The 23,895-nt window shown below is 39.5% G+C and overlaps 1 protein-coding gene across 1 annotated transcript in view; it reads right to left on the bottom strand.

Annotated features, from left to right (window-relative positions):
- shank1 (SH3 and multiple ankyrin repeat domains 1) overlaps positions 1–23,895 on the bottom strand; it is a 102,111-nt gene that overhangs the window by 41,289 nt on the left and 36,927 nt on the right. The window contains exons 3-7 of the mRNA XM_063472386.1: positions 9,451–9,654; positions 8,813–8,884; positions 8,331–8,439; positions 4,154–4,308; positions 764–931 (exon numbers count right to left, since the gene is read on the bottom strand). Of these exons, the coding sequence (XP_063328456.1) occupies positions 764–931; positions 4,154–4,308; positions 8,331–8,439; positions 8,813–8,884; positions 9,451–9,654 (708 nt within the window). The remainder of the gene's footprint in view (positions 1–763; positions 932–4,153; positions 4,309–8,330; positions 8,440–8,812; positions 8,885–9,450; positions 9,655–23,895) is intronic.

Here is a 23,895-nt window from a genome sequence, read left to right as displayed (position 1 = left end):
ATATTCATGGTTTGGCATCCTCTCATTGAATGTACAACAGTTATTATGGAAAAGTAACAGCTGATTCCTAGAGGCGGGCTGACTTGATGTGAAATTACCCTGCACCCAAATGCAACAGAACAATTTTCAATCCGTCAGACATGAAATAAAATGTAGCTTCTTTTAGTGGGCCTCGTCCAAAAATCTTATTAGTGTTGAATTTATGAGTCAAATCATACTTAACGCACACACACCAACGGTTTCTTTTGGAGTCCCTGTCTGGCAAATAGAGCCGAGGAGACAGATGCTTACGCAGTGAACACACTGAGATGAACAAGCTGATACCTTCATTTTTCCTCGCGGCCTTCCCTGTCCACTTCACAGCTGTTACATGAGGCCACTGAAGCAGGATGGGTAGGATGTGAGGTGAAAGGTGAAGTGTTTCATGGCATGAATGGGTTTTGACGCAGACACACACTGGAACACAGAGTAGACTGGTACATTACAAAAAGTGATGTGGCATACTTCTGCAATATGAACAACAAGAACATGAGCTCCAAAAGTCCAGACGCCTTTTTCTGGTGCTTTCACATCTCAGCTCCCAAATAGATGTAAATCAGGCCACTGACCTCATTAGACTGAAAGAGTTTGTTTCAAGGATCCTCAAACAGAAAGTTTTACAGTTGATTTGGTGTTTTCGCTTTTATTGAAAACACAGGAGATTAACTGTATTTATTTTGTCCTGGATTCGCTTGAGGTGACATTTTTTTTTAAAAGTGTTTACCTGATGTGTTTCATCCCAGCCGTTCTCGTCCCTGATGCCCAGTTTGGCGCGATGGTAAAGCAGTGTTTCGCAGCAGGAGGTGTCGCCCCCTGTCAGCACAGTGTGGTAAAGAGGCGTCAGCCCTCGCCGGTCCTTATAATCTGGGGACGCCCCCAAAGAGAGCAGAACCTGCATGATGGCACAAAAGAAAAAAAAAAACCTCATGCTGAAGCCTTTGTTAAACTCTGACAGTAATGATAAAGATAAATTACTATAATAAATAGCAATGATTTAAAGGGGACATGTTTGAAAAGAAAATCCACTAAACCCAAAGCTATTTCCACTTGGTTTGCGTCCAGAAGAACATAATTATATTAAAAATGGACAAATATTAATTAACGTCAGTCTTTTAAATGCCAAAAACTAACTTTAGAAAAAGAAAAAAAACCTCATTTACCAAATGTTACACACTTGGTCGATAATGGATAAGATAAGGAACACTAGAAAGTCTAACGGACATATTAAAAAATGTTTGGAGACACTATCTGAATCTATAAAAGATTTGAAAGCCAGTTTGAATGATAGATTCTCATGAACCATGCACTGTCACTAAGAAGCAAATGATTTGATATAGATTCCCATGTAAGAGGAGACGTTTGTTGTTGTTGTTGTTGTCTTTTGTTTCTGTGTTTTCCTTCTTTTCTTTTTTGCACCAACAAAGAGAGACCACCGGTGCCTGTTTTCTTCGCAGTCACTTTCGGTGATTTTGGCATCAGAACAGGATAAGCACTGCTCCTGGCTGACGAACGGACATGCCTTTTTAAAATCAGCAATTGCTTCACAGTCCGCCATTTTTATTTAGTCCCCAGAGTAGCTTCTGCCAGCTTTAACTTTAAAATGTCTCAGCCATAGGCGTTGCACTCCAAATGTTCAGTTGTTGGCTGCAAGAGTGAACACGAGAGTCCTTATGCGCTCCCTGTATCTGAGCTACTGAAGACTGAGAACTGGAGTGGAGTACTGTAATTCTTGATTTTCACTGTGCAACAACAACAAAAAAAGAAAATCCTTACCCTTAGCATGTTGTGTGGCTAATGTAGCTAATGTAATGATACTGAACGCAAAGACAGAGAGGCCACCAGGAAAGGCAGGCAAGTTCTTGGGGACTGAGGGCAAACTAGAGAAACGTGCCAAGTTTGCAGTGACAGTACGAGAGGCCTGACTTCCTGAATGGTTGTGTGATTCTGTCTAAACCTAATGATATCAGTGAAAGCCTCTCATCATCTTTCTGGGAGTGAAAAAAGAAAGAAGAAAAAAGAAGAAGAGGAGAAATAAACCAAGACAGAGTCAGGACAGCAGTAATTGACTTGTTAGCATTCATATCAGGCTAAAAGAACATATACAGTAGTGTTTACAGTTTACAGAACACTTCATAAATGATCAACTTGGTTTTTGGCATTGACTCCAAAATAAACATGGTTTCCTCCATTTATGGATTAATGTTTTATTTATTTATAGGACTGTTGTTGCTGCTGCTGTCAGATTATCTATGTCTTGATATTGATAGAGTCTGGTTGGTTTGGTTTACCTAGATCACCAACAAACTAGAATCACGACTGTCCACGGCCTCAGCTATATCGAAATTGTAGAAATGCAGACCAATTTGAAACCACTTTAATAAAAGTTACAGCTAGACTAAAACTATATGTTGCATACATACTAAACTAGTTTTAGTAATCTGTCAAGATGGTCAAATTTATGAACAGAAATAGCACGAGAAGGCATTTGTGCAAGTGTGCATTGAATACATTGTCAAAATAAAGTGCTCTGCATGAATAATATTAGCCTTCAGAACTCAGAAATCTTATTATAAAAATTACCTTAATATTGTAATAAGAAAAACAAAAACTAATATTAAAAATGTCTACGTTCGTTTAAAATAATAAAAAACTAAACTTTAAAGTCACTCTTAAAAATAACCAAAGATTAAACTGCGAACTATAAAAACATACAACTTTGTCTTAGCTCCTTCCTTTATTAGCATTTCATTAATGGTGCACATGTTAAAAATGAACCGTGGCAGCGCTGGTAAGCAGAAATGGTATCCTTAGAGCTAATTATATACACATTTCCATTTATATTTAGTGTTTATGTGTTTTGGGCATTTACATGTTTGAATGTTTACATATACACCTTTCAAAACAATAATAATAATGTGTTGACTCTACCTCACTGGTTTTCCCGCATCTACCTAAGTCTAGGACTTCCTGGCTTCTGATTGGTCTGTAGAGTCACATGGGGAGTCCGAACAAGGAAGTTGTTGTGCTGAAGTGGACCAATAGTATAACTGCTGCTAAGAAAGTTATCCGTCTCCATGACGCTGTTTATCTTAATTGAGAGAGATTTATTATCATATAAAAACCCTCATGTCACACAGTTTTAATGAAAACATTGTGCTTTGTGTAACTTAAAAGATCCTACAGGAGTTTTTTTCTTATTATTATTCCCAGTTGATGCTTCTTAAAGGGCTACACTTACACTTAAATCTGAGGTTACAATACGTAACTAAAGTCATTCTGCCTTGTTTTCTTCTTGAGAGGGCGTAGGCAGCTTATTTCTTTTCAAGACACGAAATTAGTCCATTTTTATCATGGAAGAATTGGCAATCTGCGCTGTATTTTGAGCCAAAACTTGCTCCAACTAGTTAAATATATAGAATGTCGAACCTTTAAAACCTTCATCAAGTAAAACAATAGTACAGCAAGAAGGAAAAAATATATCTTGGTGATAGTTTCCTAATTCAAGTTGAGGAATATTCATAGAATTCAAATCAGGATGGAAACTCATAGCCGGGGGTTCAGAGAGGTCACGTTACACCCCAGGCTGGGGAAAATGATGTATTCAATCAGAGTCTGATGTAAACCTTTGTGCAGTTTAGCCGAGTTTCTTTCCTTTGTGGAAAACATAGGCTCTAACAATGTTAACGCTTGCAATTATCTCCCCCAATGAGGTTCTCGTCGACAGCTACCTGTATTCTCAGCAATTTGAGAGCTGAAAATCTGGATAAACGCCTAAAATGTAAATGTGTCAAAACCAGGCAATCTGGATGTTAACGCCTCTCTTTCTCTCTGGCTGAATCAAATAATAGAGTTATTTGTTTGCATATTGTGTGTGGGTGGGTGTGGATCGCTGAGTGGGAGGGTCTTTTTGTCCGGGCTTTAGCTTGTTTAGATATACAGCAACGCAAATGAAGAGAATACAGTGTCACTTTCAGGGCAAATATCCATCTTGCAAGATATACACCCTGTTCTAGGTTGATGTTTTTTCTCTTTTTGTTACATAATACATGTAAAATCATCACTTTCCACAGGCAGATAGCAGTATGAAAGGACTCCAACATATGCAAATGTTTACCAGCAGGGCTGTATGGTGGTGGCCTCGAACAGCCTTGTGTAGCGGTGTGAGTCCATCTTTGGCACGGAAGTCAATATGAGCTCCTCCATCCACCAGGACCCGGATGGCCTCTCCTCCACCTGGCTCACACTGCACTGCCAGGGTCAGAGGAGTCTCTAAAGAACACACACAGAGACACACATATGCAGCTTTATTTAAATGGGACTGTTATAGAGCAGGGATGGTAAAATCAGGTTGTTTGAGTTCACAGCTGATTTGCTGGAGAACAGTAGCTCTTTCCAAACTCCTGAGACAGAAACAAACATTAAAAAAAGAAACATTTAATGCATTTTAGTTTTTATGGTTATGATTTAACAATTGAATAACGTGCTTTAGTGTGAGGTGAAAAAGAGTTTGTGCATCACAGTAATGAAGCTGAGAAAGTGCAGCAAATGTCTGTGATGTGTGCTGCAGCAAATGCCTACACATCTAACCTACAATTTACTGATAATCATGTAAAGTTCTTGCGTTTTCCACATATTTTCAAACCAAATCTTCTGTCTGTGTATGCATAATCTTATTGTACCTTTAGATCTGGGCAGATCCTGTTTCCATGTAAGGAAAAACAAGTAATAATGAGGATTTAATGAAGTGACTGCACATACATAAATGTGCACAACTCACTTTGGAGATGACCATCAATCCTGCAATTACATGATACAGTAATGCTGCCCGTCCAAAAACTCTTCCTATGCAAAAGAGTTGAGCAACCAAACTTGGCACACAGGTACACCACAGGCCTCTTAATGTTTTTATCTATATCAGATATTATCATAACATAACATTACTTAGCATCCATGTTCCAACAGACAGAAATGACCTATTTTTAGCATTCTTGCACGTATAACACCCTTAAAAAAGTGTTGGATAATTTTAATTTTACAACAGTAATCATGATGCAACCATTTATTTATTTTTAAAGAAGAATGTTTTTCAAACGATGAATATACAATACATAGCTTTCCCATATTCCATATTTTTGTCTTTAAAGTTGTGAATATAGCAAATGGCACATGTTTCATGGAAATCTATTCAAGAGTCGTTATAGACTAAAAGAACACACTAATGTGAACTTCATCTTGACAAAGTGTTTCAATCATTGTCCTCCACTTCTACAAGTTTAATAAAGAAAGTTAGTTAACTACCTTTGTACGACAACATGTAAATTTGAAATAAAAAAGGCGAGCTGAATTTGGGCAGATATAAACAAGTAAAATCCCCTTATGCGTGACAACACTGTTTTATTATTAGTTAGACAATCCTAACTCTCACCACCATCAATTTGCTTCCTGATTACAACATCCCGATCAGCCAACTTTAAGTCTTCTGCAAATATTTATATTCCTTTCTGTGATAGTGTGAGGGGAAATGAAAAAGGCCTCTGCATTAGTTTCATCTAAAAGTTAACATTAATACCTTCCAGCTGAATGCATTGCCGTTATCCTGATGTCATATAAAGAAACAAAGAAGCTCAAAATATCATTTATTGCAGTCAAAAAAAGTGCTGTGTCACTTTTTTTGCTAACTTGATCCTTTCCAGAAAGACAGTTCACCAGCACCTACAAGAATAAAACCATTCAAAGTGTTCCCAGTTGAAACAGGGTACACAGCACCGGCTGCAAGGGGATTTTTCTGGCAAAGAGGAAAATGACTGAAGGCTTTCATCACTGAACACTTTCTGTAGATCTCAGGTTCAAACAATTTGGAGAAATGTTTTGACTGTGCTTCCTCTGAAGTTATACTGTCAGGATGAGTCAGGGAATACCCATTTATGAGTTTCCTTGGCAGAGATCGACATGAGTGTGTGTCCTGGCCGGAGCCAGGCTAATTATGGCAGAATTATTTCATGTCCTAATGAAGGCATTCTCTGTGAGGCTTCTGGAAGCCCACAGAGAGAGTTTCAAGGAGACAAACGGGTCAAAAAAGTATTAACAAGGTTGGATATATCTCTGTCTGCAGGCTTTTTATCACCTCTCTGCCCGGTCTGCATAGGACTAATGCTGCATTCACTGTTCCTGGACTTCCTGTCAAAATACCTTCACATAACCACAAAGTCAAAAAGCAGGAGAAGCTATTTCAAGACACAAGGATATCACTTATATCAGACTTTGACTGATACTAAACAGCTTTTTTTCAACACCCCCAAATCTAAATCCAGTTCATACAACATTCAGTTAAACTAATAAATCTCATTCAATTCATTTCTTGAAACCACAGAGTCATATACTACGTTTGATTCCACAAACTTTAATGCAGACGGACAGAAACTAGGATCCAACAACAAGTCCTCCATCCATTTTCTTCCTCCTGTCTAATTCAGGTCATGGATTGGCTGGAGCCTATCCCAGCTGCCATTGTGCAACATTCTGGACAGGTCAACAATCTGCAGCAGGTCTAACACAGAGAGACAGACACATTCACATCTATGGCCAATTTAGAATCACCAATTAACCTAACATACCCGGGGGGAACCCACATAAGCACAGAGAGAGCACGCAAACTTCACATGGAAACGCCGTGGCCAGCCAATAGATTTGAACAAAAGGATTAGTTTTCATGTTTAGCCAAAATGCCAGGGAGTGGTTAAATCACATGCATTAAAGAGACATATATATCGCTACTAAAAATACACTTTTTCAGCCCAGTCATAGAAAAGACTACTGTGCCCCAGAACCTTGAATAGGATGACCCTGAAACAACAGCACTATTATCTAATTAGCTCTCACTACTGCTTAGAAGATGATGGATTTCATCTCCCAAAGAGCAGAATTACTGATCAGATTTAAAACACATTATCTGTACTTTTTTTCATCCTAGTGGCAAAGTAAGAGAAGAGTTTCTCCTCAAGACATGATGAATACTATTTTAAAGTGGCCCTGCGACAGACAGGCGATCTGTCCTAGAGCATACCCTACCCTTTGGTAGCTGGGATAGGCTCCAGCCCCCGTGCGACCCTGATAATGATAAGCAGAAGAGAATGAATAAATGGAATTAATATTTTAAAGTGCTCTGGTGGATGTGGATCATCCAAACTTGCAGTTTGTACAAAAAATCTTTGTTTCTGTTCTTTTAAAGGGTGATGAGAGTATCCAGGACACGAAACAGATGGAAAATGGTCACGCTTGCGCTTCTGTTCAGTGTATGATATGCTAGACTAGCAAAGATGGTAAAAAAACCCAAAAACAAACAGTGTAACTTTTACAGGGGGGGGAAATGTTTTTTAAAAGAACTGTATTTAGGGAGAAACGCCACAGACATTTTAAACAGTTTTAATTCCATCTGATTTCTAAACACGCATTAGTATGGACGTGAGGGTATGCGGTTGTCCTTATCTCTATTTTTCAGGGTAAAACCCTGTGATTTACTGGCAACCTTTCTGGGGCCTACCCTTTCACTCTTCATTTTTATATTCTAGTGACCACTGAAATGAAAAATATCTGTTCAAATAAGTGCCAAGAGTTGAGGTCCAGCCCATTTAGATAGCTGTTGCAGACTTTAACATGACTAAAAACCATGAATGCAGTACAGGAACAGTATGTTTGTGAGGGAGGCTCATCGAGGCTCTCTGTCTCCCCCCTGTGTTGTGCGCTGGGAGCGTGTTTCACACCCATGATGACAGGCTGTGTTTTGTGTTTTGACACTTGCTCCCCGAACGGCTGGAGCGACACAGAGCAGCACACCCAAACTGTAAATGAGCCGTCTGCTGTGCCCCCCTGAGCACTAACAGGATCTAGGAAAAGCCACCAAAATTGTGAACAGCACTGGCTCAGATCCCTCACAAAGTGTTAGGCCAACATACTGCAGAGCTGAGGGCAGAAAACAGAGGGGGAGGAATTGAAAACAGTTTAAAGAGTCCATACAGGAGAGCTTCAGGTTCCATAGCTGTTGGCTATCTTTGTGCTATCTTAGCTGCTTGCATATTTGGAGTTCCTGTTTTGGCTGACTGTAACAGAGAGATCATCACCAATCTCTTAAAACTCTTTTATAAATGTGTTTGTTTTATCTTGTGAAACACCTTTTTAAATTGGGCTGCATGACAGCTGTTAAATGTTATCCATGTAACAAGAGAAAAATTGCTCTCTGTAGATAAAATAACTAAGTGCTCGTGTGCAGTCGGGGGAGTGGAAGGAATCCTTACCACCAGTGTCAGAGTCCTGGTAGTTGGGATCGAGGCCCTTGTCTAAGAACTTGGCCATCTTGTCCACAGCGCTGGTTTGAATGTAATCCATGAACTTCTTCAGGCTGGCCTACATGTAAAAAAAAATAAAAACAAAAACTTCCCACGTGTAACTGATAAATATTCAGAAAAAATTGGATAGTTTGGTGAAAATAAAAACAGCAAAAGCAGGTTCAGGAAAAGCTATCCATATAGTAGATTTTACAATTGCAAAAGGGTTTTTGTCAATTTTATGTCATTGTTTTTTTTGTCTAAGTTAAGCTTTAATTATTTATTTTAATACAATAAATTAAGATATATAAAACATTACTGAACAATCAAATGCATCCTGCATAAATCTGCACAGATGTACACATGCACCACTGCATGCTTAGTGACACTTACACAAACATGGAGATGCAAACTGTAACACATATCACGTATTAGCGATGGAAGTTTCATACCTTAGTGTGCAGTTTGGCCAGCTGCTTCTCATCTAGATTTGTTTGTTTGTACACCCTGGTTTTATAACGAAACTAAACCAGTGACAGAAAAAGAGAAAGGAAACCAAGAGTTAATCCTAACACAGAGGGCCTATGTCCTCAATTCTCTTAGCTTTTGGCCTAGATCCACAAAATAGAGCCTGGAGAAGATTTATCGGGTTTTCTATACAGGCTTTCTCCTCTGTTGCACCGAAGACAAGAAATGGGGAAGAAACAGCCTGACATCACAGCAGTTTAAATACTCTCTAGCTTAAAAAGTTGGAAAGCTAATAATAATAATAATAGTTACAATTATACTTTTACTTTAGTTATAATTATAATCTACTTAACAGTGTCATGCACTAGCAGCTTTGCTGGGTGACAATCAATATAAGATTTCATAAATAGTCAGCAGCTTGGCATGAACTTTAGATTAATTAGCCTAGGTAATTAAACTTTTCTGACTTTTCCTGAACATATCATTAGATTTATTTTAAAATCCTGTTAATAGGAAACAAATCAGAATCTGTTTTATTGCACAAAAGTGACATCTTGTGGGCAAAAAGCTAGTATTACACTCTGTGTTTCATGAAACTGTCAATAAGAGGATCAGTTATTACCTCCAAATATGGTACACCTTTCTCAAAGGACTGTGGGTACTCTTTTAGCAGCCTCTCTTCCTCCAGGAACTTGGCATCGTGGCCGTCCGTGGCAGGCTGGAACAGACCATAGTTCAGGACATCTCGCAGAGACTCGGTCAGGGAGCACAGCACCTGCTGCTTGGCCTTCCACACAGAGGCATCTGGATTAAACCGCAAACATTTCTGCAAGAGATACCAAAGTAAATATTGAAGCTAGCTCAGGCGAAATATTCTGAGAACAGTTGTGGTTTGAAAAAGAGGATATACAGGATGAGTATGTACAGTGGATACAGATTCAACACAGCAACAATCAAATGCATGTAATAAACAAGTTAACAAACCTGATTTTAAAACACATATAAATCTAAAAAGTAGACAGCAAATGCAAACATATTCACTGATCTGACAAAAGTGTATAAACTGTGATAAATCTGTCTGAGGACTTTAATCTGACCATATCTTTTAATCTGTGCCTTTAAAAATGAACAGTAACTAATGGAAAAATTAGATGAACTAAAATCAGGGGAACTTTTCTAAACCAGGAACAGCCCAACTTCTGCCTGAGTGTTTCACCTGCTAGTACTCGTTACTTTTCAAAAACACAACTGATTAGGATTAAATCTTAAACAGTTGAAATATATTTGTTGTTTGTGACAAAGAACAACAAATAAATGTCAGCTAGCTACAGTACCACAGCTGTTTTTGACCTCCTGTATTAGGATATAATGTAACTCTTATTAGAACTAATAAGCTGTCGCTCAGCGATAAAGAAATCAGACTTGCGTCCAAGAATTACTAATTTGAACTACAGTGCTGACAAGCACTCGTCCCTCTGGGTGTAACTGTATCCCATGTCTGAATATACAAATATGTAACCAAATGAAAACTAATATTGAAAACACAAACTTCTATTCTATACAGGAGTTAAGAGCAGGTTAAGCTTCTCGTGCTCATTTTTCATTGGTGTGATGGCCCTCCTGCCCTGCCTGGGCCTGCTGTGTGTTTTTCCCCTCTTTGTTCTGCGTGTTGCTTTGCCCCTTCTTCCTGTTAGCGAGTTAATCAGCACAACTAAAGGACATGACCAATCTCCCTGGAGCATTTAGGAGCTGGATGCCTTAGTATTTTCTCCCTCTCCGTCCACTCAGCACTGTGTTTCTTGCTTGTTTGGCTTCAGCCTTGTTATTTTGGGTTATATATCTATGTAGCAATTTCAGACTATCATTTAAACACTCATCCAACTGCTGACATGGGTGGGGTTAGGTTAATTGGTAATTCAAAGTTGGCTGTAAGTGTGAATGTGAGTATGAAGGGTTGTCTGTCTCTCTGTGTTAGCCCTGGAACAGCCTGGCGACCTGTCCAGGTGACCCTGAGCTGGATGAGCAGAAGAAAATGGATCGATGGATATGAAATAACTTATTAAGTCTGAGGAATACTTTGTAGACCTGAATGATAAAAATGTGGTGAGACATGGATTAGAGGAAGGGTTTTCAACCTATTTGTACAAATCTTCGAGTGTCCCAAGAGCACAGTGGTATCAGTAACTGTGAAATGGAACAATTGTGGACAACGAAGACTCCCCACAGATTCGATGCCAAACTGAGTGAGTGGCCTGAAGATCGCTGAAGTCTTCAGAAGATCACCACAGAGATTGAGATGTCAGCTGAGAAGAACAATCACCTCAGCAGGATTTCATCAATAGGTTGCTAAAGTAAAAATGTTACGACAGCCTGCTTGCAGTTTAACAAACTTTTTCTGGACTGAACAGAACTCCCAGTACTGTGTCTGCTGAAAACTAGGTGCAGTTCATCATCTGGCTAAGATCATCTGTACGGTGAAGCATGGCAGTGAGAGCAGGCAGCAGAAAACTGAAGCATGAATTTGCACAGACGATGGCAGTTCACAGATGGTTCCCATCTAATCTGACAAAGCTTGACAGGATTTTTAGGAGGAATGGGAGGAACTGCCCAAATCCAGGTGTGCACAGCCTTTATAGTCTTATCCGAGCAATGTCTTGGATAACCCAGCTGTTCTAAGAAGAAATAACGACTGCCAAAGAGACTACAAACTTTTGAATGTTTTCTAAATGAAGGATTTAAGTTTCCATTATCTTTTGTTTTATTTTTAAAATACATTTATTAAAAAACATACAAACAAAAAGGAGCTTCTTCCCACCTCCATATTCTTATTCTTGAAGTGCCTTTAAATGAGTTCACAACAATCCTTATTTATCTTATATTGGTCCTCGGTGGCACCCTTGAGCTCCTACTCTGTCTGAAACGTGCTGTTTTAGCTCCCTCCCCCCTCAAGCTCACTTTCTCTTGAATGTGATGGAGCTGTGGGCCTGACAGACGTCGCACAGATCCAAGGGTGCGAAAAGTGAACTGTGGTGTTTAGAGCAGCTTGAGCCTGGCTCACAGGGATTACTTGTGCATATGCTGACCTCTTTGTTGAAAAGTTGACCATGTTTAATGTGAGCGTTCTCCAGTCTTACATTAAATATATATGAAGGAAAATAAGGTGAAAGAGAAGTTTACAGGAGTTTGAAAAAAGTGAAAGGTCGAAATGTATTATAATAAACTGCATATATCTGAGTAGACTAGACTAGAAATCTGGTTCTTTTTTCTAATCTGTCTGGGTAAAAAGATTATAAACATACTTCTCTCCTGCTGCATAAACTATTTGCTGGCTTAAAGTGGGCCTTTGGTAAGCTAATAACAAACATGAACTAGCCTTGCAGTCATAGCTTTTTCTTTTTGTAATTAAAATTTTTAAAAAGTAAATAAACTCCCAGTGCTGCATGCATTATGCGGTATTATGCAGATGGTTCAATTCTGTGTGGTTTTATAGAATAATGAGATTTTTGGTGACTATTGGTCCATGCGTAGTTAAGGTAATAAATCTGTGCTGTATTCATTTTTCTGTTATTTCTGGCTGTTTAATAAACACAATTATCATTTATCAGTAAAAACTCTGCAAGAATCCTTTAGTGAATCAGAAATGATTGTTTGGATGCCTCAGAGGGGTCATGAGATCAAGCTCTGTGACAGTGTATGCTCTCTCTGGCTGCAGAACACTGAGGCCGGTGCCCCCCTGATCCAGAAGGGGGAGACAGCTCCGGAGTAAATTGGGTGATTCCCAGAGGTCTCAGTCCGGGATATGAATGTCAGTTGGGTGAAGCTTTAAGTGTCTCCGATGGGGTTGTGAATGGCCAAATGCATAACGGCCTAGAAGCTCAGTCAGCAAAGTGGAGCGTAACTCACTACACAGATGGCTGACAAAAGGTTTTTTGGCACTGCTCCCCTCCCGCCTCCCTCTTATTGCCCAGAGTGCAGTTGGGCTGCTTTCTGACCTTGAGGCAGCAGCAGCAGGACGGCTGGCCCACGCAGAGCACAGCCAGCTGCAAGGATCCCTGCGTACTGCTGCATTAGGCCCTCTGCATGGGCTCAAGTCTCCAGCCAGCACTGCGTGTAACACGTTACACTCATTCATTAATTGTCACTCATCTTAATCTCTTCACACACGCACACACTGACACACATTTCTGTGTGACTGTTCGTGTCCTACAAAGAAAAGGAGATAAAAACCCCGCACGGGGGGGTTCTGTGCAGAGGAGTAACACAACATTTTCTCCCTCTATTTTATTCAGTCTCCATTCGCACACAGCCAACCCGGTCACCACGGCAACCAGTTCATTAGTGGAGCAAGCTGCTTGTTGCCATAGAGACATCCTTGTGTTCCCTAGGAGATGTGGTACTGGGAAGGTGTGCGTGCATTTGTGTGTGAGGATGTGCATCAGTGTGCATGGAATTTTATGTGCATCCGTGTGTGTGTGTTTCTGTGTGTGTGTGTGTGTGTGTGTGTGTGTGTGTGTGTGTGTGTGTGTGTGTGTGTGTGTGTGTGTGTGTTACAGCAGCGTGGCAAAATAGAACAGAGTAAAAGGGAGGCGAACGCCTTCGATTTTGAGTTTGTGAGAGGGAGCAAGAGGATGAAGAGGTGTGTCTGTTTGAATTAGATTAGTTTTCTCTATCTCTCATACACATACACACACACACACAAACACACGCACACACACAACCTACACACTGCACTTACAGTCCCATCAAAGGAAGCCAGCAAACACTTTAAAATGAATCACAATCACAGCATGAGGGAATGAAGGTTAAGGATTTGGTTATCACAGAGGAAGAATATTCCCACAGTCAACTGTAACAATATTAGATCATAAAACACTGATTATCATCATAAAACACATTTCTGTAATAACCCTGCTTTTGGCCTAAAATGGTTTTAGACGCTTGGAGACTTTACTGAGGCAGCCGTGTTACTTATTGATCTGTATGCCTCCAGGAAAATGATTGATCCTCTAGCTTCTAACTGAACCAGCCAATTAGGGGCATCGCCCATTTATTATTCTGATCAGGCCTTCAAAATGCTGCTTAGTTCAGTTTTCTCACTGATCCTCCAGTCCTACAGGCATTTTTGTATTGCTCAACATTAACAAAAGCAACACTATGCTTTTGTATCAGGGATTTGCAACACTGACAGCTGCCTAATCTGTCCACCAATTGCAGACTTGCAGTGTTTAGAGCACCCTCTGCTGGGTGTAGAAATCTCTATGTTCAAGGATAAATGTAGAGACTTAAATACCAAACACACATACTAGCTAATTCCTTCAGCTTATTCAGTGCTTTGCAGATGTCTGTTTGGCTTTGATTTTTTAAATACATTTACATAAATCTACAAAAAAAACATGTTTTTACTTTATTAAATGGTGGGACAAAATGCCAGTGAGGGTCATATGAAATTAAAGGGGATCTGAGTCACTCGCTCTTCGCTATTTGTTACTTTGTTGTGAGTTCAGCTTGTGGTCATTTGTTTGTTTTTTTTTTCATTTGGCATAAAATAGCACATCTATTTTACTCACTTTGCTAAACTTTAGAAGGGAGCATCTAATCCCTGTGACACTTGTGGTTTATACTCAAATGATCCTCTGATCTTGAGGTCCTCTGTGGATCTCAGGATGTCTACATCATAGACATTAAATTTATGCACTTTTCTTCTTGAAAATACGATAAACTTCCATAAGTCACAAGCTACCCTTAGACACAAGGAGTCACCACAACAGGTACCTCCACATATTTGAATTGGCAGATTTTTATGGCGTGCTTGCATATCTTTCAGTTCCATAATGTAGTGGTTTAAATGTTCACCTAATACGCACAAGATCCTACTTGAAAACATGCTATATCCTGTGATAATGATGCTCAGACTCAGTAATAGAAAAGAAAAAGAGCAGAAGCAAGATTTTGGCTTTAGATTGTAAGACCTGAAGTTGCTATAAAATAGCTTTATAATAGTTATTATTAACCTCTGTCTCTCTTCCACATTCTTTCTTTTGTTCTCTCTGCCTCGCCTCACCCTAAACAGTCATAGCAAATAGCCACTGTTTTCTGGTTCTGCTCGAGGTTTTTTCCTGTTAAAAGGGAGTTTTTCCTTCCCACTCTCACCAGGTGCTTGTCCATAGGGGGTCACTGTTGGGATTTTCTGTCTCTTATTCTAGTGACTTTATAATATAAAGAGAAACGAGGAGACTGTTTCTGTGATTTGACACTATATAAATAAAACTTCAACTTCAACCGCAAATTGTGTGATATTTGGTCCCACCCATAGAGTGTGTAACTCTAAAAATGTTTCTATCATCATCTGCTTGCTTTCCCTGGTGTTTGGCTGCTAGTCTGTTCTATCACCTCCTCTTTCCCTCGCTGTCAAACTCAGTACTGACATCATTAAACTAGTCCAATCATATTCATGCATTTTGCTTCTTCTTCAGGCCAATCAGCCGTTATTCTGTGTGCATTAAATCTCAGGGCTCTTCCATCATTCTCCCTTTTAGACTCTCATTCATGCAACACACTTCTTGCCCATCTGCACCTCACCTAAGTCACTCAGCGCTCCATCCAAGCTGCCATCCTCATCTTCACCACAAGCAGCGTCTAGACTTTGAGGGTCCCTGTGTCCGAACTCCTATCATTGCTGGGATTCCGTTCTGCCATGATGGGTCATTGGGGTCTATTCGCCAGTCTGGATTCATTAATTTTTTTCTCTACAAATCATGTTTAATTCTTCCAAATGATCTCTCCTGAACTGAAATAACTGTACATAAAGAAATCAGACTGTTAGTTTCTTTACTCTTCTATTTTAGCCCTGAAAATATAATTTGTCTCTTTAAAATGCTCTTTGCATGCAGCATGTTAGATAATGTTAGCCCTACAAAAAAAAGACCCAGTGCCAGCACCGGCAGTCAAAACAGTCCTTTTAGAGACATTACAAATAAAAGTCGTACATTCTGAGTCCAGTGCAGATGTACTGTATAGTCAGCAAAATGTTTGTCAAAAGTGAAAGCATTGCCCTTCTGGAAAAAAAGCAATCTGGTTTGTTAAAAATATTACATTAGGCTTTTAATATTAAAGCATCAACTCAAAAAGCTGCACTTTTGGAACAAACTGGTCTCTAACCAGACAGTGGTATTTTTTTTTTTAAGCGAATGCAATACCAAAATATTGTGAGTCACTGGTTTAATCTTTTGTAATAAATTATTTATTCTCTTATATTTTATTAATCTGAAATGTAACTGTAGGCCTGAAATAAATGTAGCAGAAGCACAGCACTGCCCTCTGAAATAGGATAACCCATCCCCGCTGCCCTATCTTTATTTCAAAAGAAAATGTTAAAATGTTCACTACATTTAACCCATTTGTCAAATTCAAAGTGGTGGAGAGTCGTCATCTAACCCAAAGGTCAACTTCAGCTGTAAACCAGTGAGTCTTTGGTTATGGTGTTCCTGACCCTTCGGTCAAGAAAGCAGACTTAATCCTACATGTTTTTGAGGGTAAGAGAAACCAGAGCATCAGGAGAACATGAAACACAACAGAGAAGAGCTCATCCCCGGTAGGCATAAAAATGCAGGTAAATACGTGAGATATATGAGATATTGAGATATATGAGAGAGGCATGGCACTCCAATATGGTCCCAGAAAGCCAAACTAGGATTCATGCTGTGCAACTTTGCTGAAAGATAGTAATATAGATAAAATATAAATTGTGACCCAAAAAAAAAGCTTTTTAAACCATATTTAGGTAATTGCGTAGATGCTGATAAACCAGTATTAATGCTAGGTTTGGGGTTTTTTTTACAGCTATTTATTACCCTGATATTTTTTGCAGTGTAGAAAGACATCATCTAGTCTGCTGGGTGAATCTCTGGGGCAATGCATGATTCTTTTTCAGGGTTTCTGGTGCAGCCAGACAGTTTGATAGATAGATAGTTTAAGACGTTCTGTTCCATAAGTAGGTCATGTTTCGAATTAAACTTAATGTAACAAAACAGGCAGCACAGGTGTGCAGTGGTTAGCACCGTTGCCTCCCAGCAGGAGAGTCTTGGATTTGGATCCACTGTCCTTCTGGATACTCTGACTTCCAACCACAATCCAAAGACATGCTTGAAATTCATGACTGGTTGTAGGAGTGAATGGTTATCTGCCTCTATGTGTTAGCCCTCTGATCTCCAGGGTGTAGCTTGGTACCTGTGATGGTCTCCAACCCCCCACAACCCTGAATTGGATAAGCAGAAAAAAAATGATGGATGGAAAATGTATGTCAGACAATAAGCAATAGCAGATATAATCTCCCTTTATGCTACACATAGACTGTTTAAGTGCATGAAACCAAAGCCTGCTCAAATGTGGACTATTTGGCACCATTTACATGCTTTTCATCCCTGAATACTGGTTTATCTAGATTAACAGGATAGCAAGCATAGTCAGATTTCTGCGCTTTTTCATGGCAGTGAGTTTTGACTCATCAAAATCTGAGATTTACTTTTCTGAACTCTGCATTTGCTTCTCTGCTGGATATGGCTTCTCCATCTGTTCATCAGTAATATAAAAAAAAATTGAAAGCGGCAGTGAAGTCAGACTCTGTTGTCTCTTTCTTTCAGTGCGAGCAACATAACAGCGAATGAGGTGTTCATACTCCACAGGATGCTGATTTTCATACTCCAGCTCCAAGAACGCTCCAACATACACGCACTCAGTCTCACAGCTTTTCCAGCACTTAAAACTTCCATATGATTCTTAGTTTTACATTAAAATCTTTATGCATCTTTAAGCCCTTCTGTTCCTCTTGTGGCTTTATCATTATGCAGACCGAAAATTCTGTCTTGCCTCCTAAAGCTGTGATCACACTTTCCCACTCACATACGCCCACTCACTCTGTCCATGCTGCTCTTTATCTTCCCCTGCCTATCTTATTCTCCTTCCTCCTCCTCCCCCCTTGCTCTCTCCATCTTCCTATAACAGCTCTGTCACTTATCTATGCAGAAATAAGAGACTGTGCTCGCTCTCCCACTCCACTTTCTGTCTCTAGCTCTATTTATCGCTGCCCCCTCTGGCCTTTTTCTGCAGGCCAATTGCAGGGGGACTAGAAGCCTTTAATGAGATCTATGGGGAAATAACCCCCCCACCACACACAGACACACACACACATATGCGAGTGTGTGCGTGTGTGCCTGGCATGTCGTCATTTAACTACTCTCTCCCATCTGACTCTCCCTGTAATGCACTCCAACCAGACGTTTTCTCTACAGAAGATCAGAACAATGAATTCGTTTTAAAGCATTCCTGTCATCCCTTATCTTCCCCGTCCTTTCTTCCTCCATTGTCTTCATCAACTTTCCATCACTCTCACATGTATACTGCCCTGCCTCCTCTCCTCCTGTCATACTTCCCTCTCTATTATCTCAGTACTTCTGTTCACCTCTGGGGCTCATCTTTTCATTAACATGCAAACCCTAAAGTGCTGTAGCACGTTGGACTCTATGCCTTGTAGTCTGACTAGTTCACATATCTTAACAAGGCACTGGAAGATAATAGTGCGGAAGTTCGTTTGCGAGGCCAAATCCTGCACGAGGGCTGCAGCTTTCACTTCAGGGTTTGAAAGAATTCAGCTCAAGTCAAACAGCGTAGAAAAACTCATCTGTTTCATGCTGTTTAATGCACTCAGCGGGCAAATGCCAACTTGACTTGGCGTGCACGAGTCTGACAATCTAATAAACCTGCAGATACGACTGCCTTCACCTCCCGCTGTGACAGCATGGTATGAACAACTCGTGATACACAGATCTAAGTGTCTCTGTGCACACGAGTGAATTAATGTACCAGCAGCTTTTATGTGTGCTACCAGTTGATGATAAGGTAGGATCAGATGTTTATGCTACTTCATACACTTGATTATGATGTGCACTTTTATTTCAAAAACATAGTGTGTAATCAGATACTTACTCTTTATTGCAATATGAGAAAATCTGGAGTCATTTCTGTTATCAGGACATGTCCTTTAACTGCTCATGTGATTGTTCTAAAAGCCAATATGTCCCCTTTACTGAATTCTCTTCACTGCCTCCCTGTTAAATCCAGAATTGCATTTAAAACCCTTCTCCTCACATACAGTCTTAAGTGAACAGGCCCCATTATATCTTAAAGATCTAATAGTTCCATATTGTCCTAACAGAGCTCTTCATTCTCAGGCTGCAGGCTTACATGTGGTTCCTACAGTTTAAAAGTAGAATAGGAGGCAGAGCCTTCAGCTTTCGGACCCCTGTCCTGTGGATCCAGCTCCCAGTTTAGGTTCAGGAGACAGAAACCCACTTCAAATTTTCATTTATTAGTGACGCTTATATTCATCTGACCCTGAAGCATCCCTTAATGCTGGTTCAGGAAGCTGGACTTCCCATCACTCCATGCACTCGAGCACTTCTCCTCAACTCCCCCCTTTACACCCCCTTGCAGTTATACGCCACTGCTGCATGCAATATTTGTCTACTTTCTCTTGCACTTTGTGTTTTTGTCTGTTTGTTGTTTGTGATGTAATTCTGTTTATTTTTTCTCTTTTATTTATTTGCCCTCATCCCTTAAACCAGGCCCATCCCTGAGCCTGGCTCTGTTAAAAGCTCCATCACCTTATTAGAGCTGATATTTCTAAGAGTCTCTCTTTAATATTGTGGATTCCTCAACTGACCATTTAAAGTGCCATCAGACGACTGTTGTCAGAAACTGGAGCTATTAAAATGAAACAGAATAAAAGTGAACGTATTTATTTGACCAGCAAAAAGACTTCTGCTCAGCTACATTCCAAAACGTGGCGTCTACCTCAATGCACTACAGAGTCTCAGTAAAGTTGAATGAATCAAGGTCTGAAAGCACACAAATCGTGCTATAGTATAATGTTATAAAGCTTAAGCATTTTAAATAATTGGGTTAAAAACCTCAACCCTTACAATAATGCGTCCATATTTTTGCTCTTTGGTTGTTACACTTACAGCACGGATGTGAAACATGGACAAGCCTAAAAAAAAGCGTCTGATCCTTGTATGTTTTTTCACTTTACATTGGCTTAAGAACCACAAAGCAAGTTATTAGTTAACACTTTTTAGCAACCAAAATAATAGATGCAAAGTTTCCAGCTGGCCAACAAAATCCAGATGATTATAAACTGATCTGTAGTAAATACACAATATATAAAAGAGTACTTCCAAAAGGAATTCACCATTAGAGTGTCACTGTGATCTCTGAGCTGTTAATTTGTAGGTCGGAACCTACCTTTGAAAAAAAAAGTGAACTAGATTACAAATAAGAGCATTTCAAAGACGGCATTTTAATCTGACTCAGGTCACAACTTTGACTCCTTCAAATACCGAAGACATCTGAAAACACTTTAAGCAGCTGGATTTGACATAGCAGACATAGCTTCGACCTTTAGTGAATAAAATGTGAAATGACTGTGACAGTGAAAAATATTATTCTACATAACACCCTGAACTGTCTCTTCCTTCTTCTTAACCTATAACCACTACCTGCTAAAGTCAATATTTTTGTCTACATAGATCAATGCTTCAAATCCCCTCTTGATAAATATAATAAGCTGCTACATCTCCTGCTCTCTTTGTAAGTATCAGTGCACCAGCGGTGCAGTCTCGATTGATAGTGACTTGTGAGAGATCTCCCCAGCAGGATTGTGCAGCTCTATTAAGGGAGTTTTAAAGCCTCAAAGGTAAATGCCACTGTGTGGGGAGAAAGGACATATCCCCTGATTTTCACGGAGTGCTCTGTGGAAATATTACAGTAAAGATTTAAAAATACAGGCTCTTGTCATGTGATGTAGCAAAGTAGCAAAGGCAACAGAAGTAAATACGGGAAGAAGGTGCTGTGTTCTGGACACTGAGAATTTCTGTTCATGTCACAGCTAGTTGCTAATTGCACATCTATAGTACCGTCCACCATTTAAAATACAAAGCATACGTGGCTAAATGTTTAGTTTTTTAGCTCAAACTTGTAACGTACACCTGGAAGTTGGTTCGGATTGGGGTCTGATCACTTTCACATCATAAACGAACTGCTCTGGAGTTAATTTGGAACCGTACCGAGACCACCTACTCCAAAGGGTCTTGGTGCGGTTACTGTGCGATTACTGTGTTCACACATGCCAAGGAGGAAAAAGAGCACAAGTTCAATTTAAATGGACTAAACACAGCAGGTGTGAAACATCCTAAGACAGTGTGATGGATAGGAATCGTTTTGGTGATACTCGTGGATATAAATTGCCCCATTTTGTGTAATGACAGAGCTCAACTTTAAGCCTGATGTATTTCAGTGGAAAATATGTTTCATATCTGCAGCATGCATATTCGCAAGAGTCTTCAGAGGAATCCCTGGCAACCAAGAAAACAGAGCTTTTAGATAAGTAGCAACAATTTTCTCCAGCCAAACAATGATCTTTGTCTGACCCTAACCGAGTTTCTAATGACATTTAATAATGCAATTAAAGTCTAAAAATCCGTCCCCGCTGGTGCAATCATTCTTAACACTGCTGACCCCATCCAGCCTCCAATGCACATGAACACAAATCAGTAGACAGGAGATCGGTCAGATGAAAAATCATGTTCAAGGTGATGGAAAAAATGGAAAATTCATATCCAGAGACACAAATTAATAGCTTAAAAGTTGTAACTACTTAACAAGCTGCCACAAGACTGTTACTGTGACTGCTGTAACAGTCTTCTGTGACTGCAGCTACAACCCACAGCTACCATAGAGACTCTCTGTGGAAAATGGATGTAGAAGATGGATCGAAAAAGTGAAGCCTATGCAGAAGTGTGATAAACCTAGCCAACAGGGGGGATTGTAAAAGAAGTCATATTGCATAGAAATTTATGGTAATACAGCAGTTCCTTGATCTGTCACCTCAGTAAATAGAATAGAATAGAAGAACAGAATAATCCTTTAATTGTCCCACAAGGGGGAAATTTGGTTGTATCAGCAGCAACAACACACATATACAAACAGAACAGGACACAGAACAGAAACACAATTTTTACATATTTACATCATGGGCAATAGTTACCAAAGCAGAGTACTGTACAGTTATTAAAATTAGAGTACAGATAAGTGGCAAACCCAGGTTGTAAAAGGTTGTAAAATACTAAGTTTGTACTGAGTCCACTAACCAGCTGAAAGGAATATAAAATGATGTCCTGGTCAACTCAGCTCAGAAAACTTAGAAAACACCAAAGCAAATCCAATAAGATCCATGCATCTAGATAACGTGCCTGTTTCTATTTATGTCCCACAATGTGGATTACAGTGTGCTTATAAGAGTGCTAAAAATGCACAGCATCTCAGCACTCGTAAAGAAAGTAAAGCGTAAAACATTCAGAACAGCCACCAGTCCAAACTTTTACTGCATACTTCATGTCATCAATAGCTTGTATTTGTGGATACACTGAGAAATTTCCCTATGATCCAGAATAGATTTTAAGATCATGCTGATTTTTTTCCTGTCTACTGTACAAATATAATCTGCTGTGCAACAGCTCCAATGAAATCATAATATAAATTGCCATGTCAGAGTCAATTGGTGTAGGTCATTTTTTAATCAAACTGCATCTAATGCATCATTTCCTAGATGCACACCACTGATTAGTGCACATTAAATATTAGCGCTGGTTTTCTGCAAAAAAAAAAAGGCAAAATAATTACCAGTGTCTGTGTGTATTTATCTGTGTCCTGTGCATTACTGCATGTAGATGCTCTTCCATCACTCCATATCCTCCTCCCTCAATTCATAACCTTACCATTTGCATACTACGGTAAGTCCCTTGATTCATTATAATACAATTAAAACGCAATTAGGGCTTATTTAGGAGGAATTAGCTGAAGTGTAGAACAGAGCTAATGCAGTGGGTGAAGGTGGGAGGGTGAAGGAATGATACTTCACATCAGTGACAGGACAGAGGAGGTGGAGGAGGATAAAGAGCAAGAGATTGACCAAGAGGGATAACTGTGGACTTCCGATGTTTTCATTCTGAAAGTACAGTCTGAGATTGAGAAAGGGAGTTAAACAATGACCCAAGGAGGCTGAGACAGGACAGGAAGAGTGCAAGAGTATGACACGGTAAATGTCAGAGAGATGCTGCTGGGTTCTAACGCTCATGACCTTGAGGAGTAAGACAATATGCACTCAGTCAGTACACCTCGGCAGGAAGTTGATGAGGTTATGTTTCAGCTCTTTCTTATGTTAATGTTTATCTGCAAGTGTGAGTTTATGTTTAGAATCAGCTCAGAAATAGAGCACAAAAAATGGAAGAGATCAAAGGGGCTTTAAATAACCGAAGAAGACATTAAAAGAGTGCACACTTAGACAAATATTTCAGATCAGTATTTACAAGAAAGAAAACAAGTTAATGAATGTGATTACAAGCCTTTTAGAATTGTTTTTAGGTTAAAAAGAAAGCAAATTACACAGATTGCAAAAGCAATTCAGCATCTAATTGCTTTAAAGACATATAATTATTTATTTCATGTAACCCTTTGCACCACCGGCACAAAAAGAAAAGATCTGAAGAGGCATAAAAATCTTTCCTATTAAAAGACTGAACTCAAACAGGCTTCATTTTTGTTGTTTTTCTCAAAAAAATATTTGAAGGTTCTTCTGTGGAGGAGTTCTCCGATAGTACCCGCCTATCTCACATTTTTTAAGTGTTTTTGATCCATGTCAAATATTATTTGATTATATTTGATTCCTGGTTTGCTCATTTCCTACTTGCCCACCTAGTTTCACAAAAGAGAGAAAAAACTGTCACTGATTGCATTCCTCTACCTCAGCTCTCTCCTTGGTAAAGACATTTTTTTTTAAAAAACTGAGAAATGTTACACATTAAAAGCAAATCTTTATGCTCATTTCCAGCTTCTTATTCTTGTACTTGGACTTCAAATTGCTCCTTATTTAGCTTAAATGAGCTTTGGTGGGACCCGTCACGTCATCCTCTGTTTGAAACAGCCTGTTTTAGCTTCCTTCTGATTGGCTACCTCT

The sequence above is a fragment of the Pelmatolapia mariae genome, linkage group LG4 (assembly GCF_036321145.2).
Source record: "Pelmatolapia mariae isolate MD_Pm_ZW linkage group LG4, Pm_UMD_F_2, whole genome shotgun sequence".
NCBI classification, from domain to species: Eukaryota; Metazoa; Chordata; class Actinopteri; order Cichliformes; family Cichlidae; genus Pelmatolapia; species Pelmatolapia mariae.
The sequence above is the reverse complement of the archived record's forward strand: the minus strand, read 5'-3'. Positions and strand labels throughout refer to the sequence as shown.